A 3,663-nucleotide genomic window follows, 5' to 3' on the forward strand; every position below is an offset into this window, starting at 1 on the left:
GAGATCGAATAGTACAGAACCTTCGGCGCTCGAGCGGCAATATCCTACCGCCCAAGCGCGAGCCAGTTGCAAGAAAATCTTAGTTTCCTAGTTTAGAGTTTTAATTATTTTGGCAACAAGATTTCATATCTTTTATGACTATGTAAACATGTGGGGACGAATATTTAGGCACAATTCAGAATATCATTGATATTTTAACAAAGCTTTGGAGTTTTCTCTCAAAACATTCAAAGCTTTGATTTGCTATTCAAATCAAACTGATCAAAGTTTTCAACTTTGTGGAGTTTTTCTATCGTTCTTTTGCGGATTGTCAAAGACGAGTTCTTTGACGGTTTGTCATAATTTCGGTAGTTTATTTCGTGGTTATTTGTTGCTATACTTTTCATATTTAGAGGTGAAAATCACACACACACACACACACTTGATTCAAAAGATCGGGACAACAACGATTCCATGTTCGTTATTGAATTGATGGCGCGATTCTAAATTAATCGTGTTTGCTATTTGTTCGTACAAAGATTCATATCATTGCTCTGGCTTTGGTTATGACTGCCAGGAAGCTATGACCTTATTTTCTGTCGCATCAGATCATCTTGCTCACTAATAGTCCTCTCGGGAGGATTATGACTCATTCAGAGGTATCCGAGCAGATGATCAAATGGACAGTGGAGTTGGGGGAATATGACATTGAGTATAAACCCCGGGTTGCCATCAAAGCACATGCTCTATCAGATTTTTTATCCGAGATAGTTCAACCAGATGAAGAGGAAGTATGGAGAGTTTTTGTGGATGGGCGTCTAGCCTTTCTGGATGTGAGGTAGGAGTGATAACAGTAGCTCTCCTGGGGGATAAGATTAAGCTGGCCCTAAGGATTGATTCTTGGGTGACTAATAATGAGGCAGAGTACGAAGTTGTTCTTGCCGGCATCCGAGCTGCCCAGGAGATTGGAGCTTCCCGGATTATTTACTCTGATTCACAATTGATCACTCAGCAGATAAAGGATGTTTATGAAGCTAAGGATGACATGATGCTTAAATATCTAAAGCTTATTAAAGCCCAGCCAGATGTTTTTGTGGATTGGTGCATTGAACAAATATCCCGGGACGAGAATGGGGAGGTAAACGCTCTAGCCAAAATGGCCGCTTCTTTATCAGAAGTCAGCACCCGGAAGGTATTGCATGTTTCCCGGCTAGTCCTCTCCACGGAAGAAGAAACATTGCCAGAACTAGAGGATTCCTTGATGACATCTGATCAAATTCAGTTCAAGCAATGAATTGCCTGAAGACAAAGATTGAGCTCAGAAAATCAAGAGGCAAACTCTTAGGTTTGTTCTCTTAAATAATATCTTGTACAATAAATCATTTCAGGTGCCTTTATTAAAGTGCTTATCTATTGGAGAAGCGGAGTATGTCCTCCGGGAAATCCATGAAGGATGTTGTGGTGAACATCTCGGAGGAATAGTATTAGCTCAGAAAGCCATTCTTGCTGGATTTTGGTGGCCTACTATGAGCCAAGACTCTGCTCGTCCGGGCATGTGAAGGTTGCCAATATCATTAAAATTTCAGCACAGTCCGACCACTCACATGAAGCTATCTAGGCCTCTTTCCCTTTTGATCAATGGGGTATGGACATTGTGGGTCCTTTTTCAGTTGCCCGGGCTCAGAGGAAGTTTCTTTTGGTGGCTGTGGATTATTTTTCTAAATTGGTAGAAGCTGAGCCCCTAGCCAAGATTACTGAGCAGGAAGTTTTAAAATTTCTACGGAAGAATATAGTATGCCGATTTGGACTCCCCAGAAGACTTATCTCAGACAATGAGAGATAGTTTGAGGGAAAAAATATTACATCTTGGTGCCGAAAAATGAAGATCACTCAGTCTTTCACTTATGTTTCCTATCCTCAAGCTAATGGCCAAATAGAGGTTGTAAAGAGAATTATTGTGCAAGCCTTGAAAACTAGGCTGCAGGGCAAAGGAAAAGACTGGGTGGAGGAATTGCCCAGTGTTCTCTGGGCATATAGAACTACTCGCCAGGCACCTACTCAAGAAACTTCTTTTAATCTGGTGTATGGTTCTGAAGCAATTCTTCCGGTTGAAATTGGACAATCATCTGCCCGAGTAGAATCTTACCCGGATGACAATGATAAAAGCCGAGCAATGGAGTTTGACCTGGTAGAAGAAAGAGAGAGCAAGAAATGATTCAAACGGAAGCTTACCGAAGCCGGGTTATGAAATCATACAACAGGAAAGTCCGAATCCGATATTTTCAAATAGGAGATTTGGTTATGAAGACAGTTAATCTAGCTGGAGATGTTGGAAAATTGGAAGCTCGGTGGGAAGGGCCTTACAAAATAACCCGGAAGGTTAGCTCGAGAGCTTTTTATCTTGAAGATGCTCATGGACATTCTCTCGAAAGACCCTGAAATGTATTTCATTTAAAGAAATATTATGTTTGATGGATGTAATTATTTGTTTGAAGATATAATGAAAGTTAGGCTCTTCTCAAAAATTTTTGAATATGATTGTTATAATTAAGTCCCGGAGGTACAAAGCCCTGGTTAATCTACAAGTCTCGGGACATGATCCCCGGCCCAAGGCTCTGTACCTTGGTTATTCGTAAGCCCAGGGCTTTACACCCTGGCTTGGGGCACCACACCTTGACTATTCCCAAGTCCTGGGACATGATCCCTGGCCCAAGGCTCCGTACCTTGGTTATTCATAAGCCCAGGGCACTACACCCTGGCTCAGGGCACCACACCTCGACCATTCCCAAGAGTCCTAAATTCCTTGTCCGCCCCCGAGTGTAGTGTGCTGGTCATTGAGGTGAACCAAGGGACTCCTGGGGTTTCTGATTGAGGAGAGGAAGAAACTTGGGCTTTGCCCTTACCTTTGCTCTTTTTCGAAGCTCGAGAATGGCCAAAAGATGAAGGTTTTGAAAAAGAGGGTTTTGACTGGTGAGCTTTGGGTTTTTTGGAAGTATGGACGGGAGGACGACGGTGGGGGGGGGGAGGGGGAGGAGAATGAGATGAATCGGAGCGCATCGCGGTGGACTAATCACTGGGTGAGCCTCAAGCATTTGCTCCAAAGGTGGAAGAGGTAGAGTTAGACATTTGCGAGAAATAAAGGAGGAACTTAGGAATTTGGTGGAAGAAAGGTGGTGGCGGCTATGCGAACGGAGTTGTGACGGTGGTTGAGGATCGCCTGAGTTGGGAAAGCATTTCACCACAGAGGGGGAAGAGGGTTTGAGAGAATTTGAATTTTAGAAAGTGACAAATGAAGGGGGTATTTGGTTTTATATAGGCGAAGTGGGGTACAATCCCAACCGTTGGTATAAAGGTAGATCGAACGATTAGGATGGATCTAGGAAGTTGTGAAGGTAGGCGAAAGGACGCGCACAGATATCGAGGTGTGTCAGACTTATCGTGTTCTCAGAATAAGAAATGCTTTTCGGCGGGATTAAATGCTAGGGTACACGCCAGCCCTGTTGCCTGAGGGTACCCAACAACATTTTATTCAAAGTCCGAGAGACACGAGGTCCCGACATCTTATACAAAGTCCGATAGATATGAGGCCCCGACATCTTATTCAAAGACTGGGAGACATGAGGCCCCATCATCTTATTCAAATCCCGGTAAATGGAAGCTCTCGGCACCTCATCCCATCTTTGG

At 43.5% G+C, this 3,663-nt stretch overlaps 1 protein-coding gene across 1 annotated transcript; it reads left to right on the forward strand.

Moving 5' to 3' along the window:
- The first annotated feature begins 1,858 nt into the window (after nucleotides 1–1,858).
- Nucleotides 1,859–2,194, forward strand: LOC140839157 (uncharacterized). Its single transcript, XM_073205790.1, has one exon. It carries the CDS (start codon nucleotides 1,859–1,861, stop codon nucleotides 2,192–2,194), a length of 336 nt encoding a protein of 111 aa, XP_073061891.1.
- The last annotated feature ends 1,469 nt before the right edge of the window (nucleotides 2,195–3,663 follow it).

Source organism: Primulina eburnea, chromosome 8 (assembly GCF_022965805.1).
Source record: "Primulina eburnea isolate SZY01 chromosome 8, ASM2296580v1, whole genome shotgun sequence".
Classification (NCBI taxonomy): domain Eukaryota; kingdom Viridiplantae; phylum Streptophyta; class Magnoliopsida; order Lamiales; family Gesneriaceae; genus Primulina; species Primulina eburnea.

Coding starts and splice junctions, on each gene's coding strand:
- LOC140839157 (XM_073205790.1), top strand. CDS start 1,859: ATGAAGATCACTCAGTCTTTCACTTATGTTTCCTATCCTCAAGCTAAT.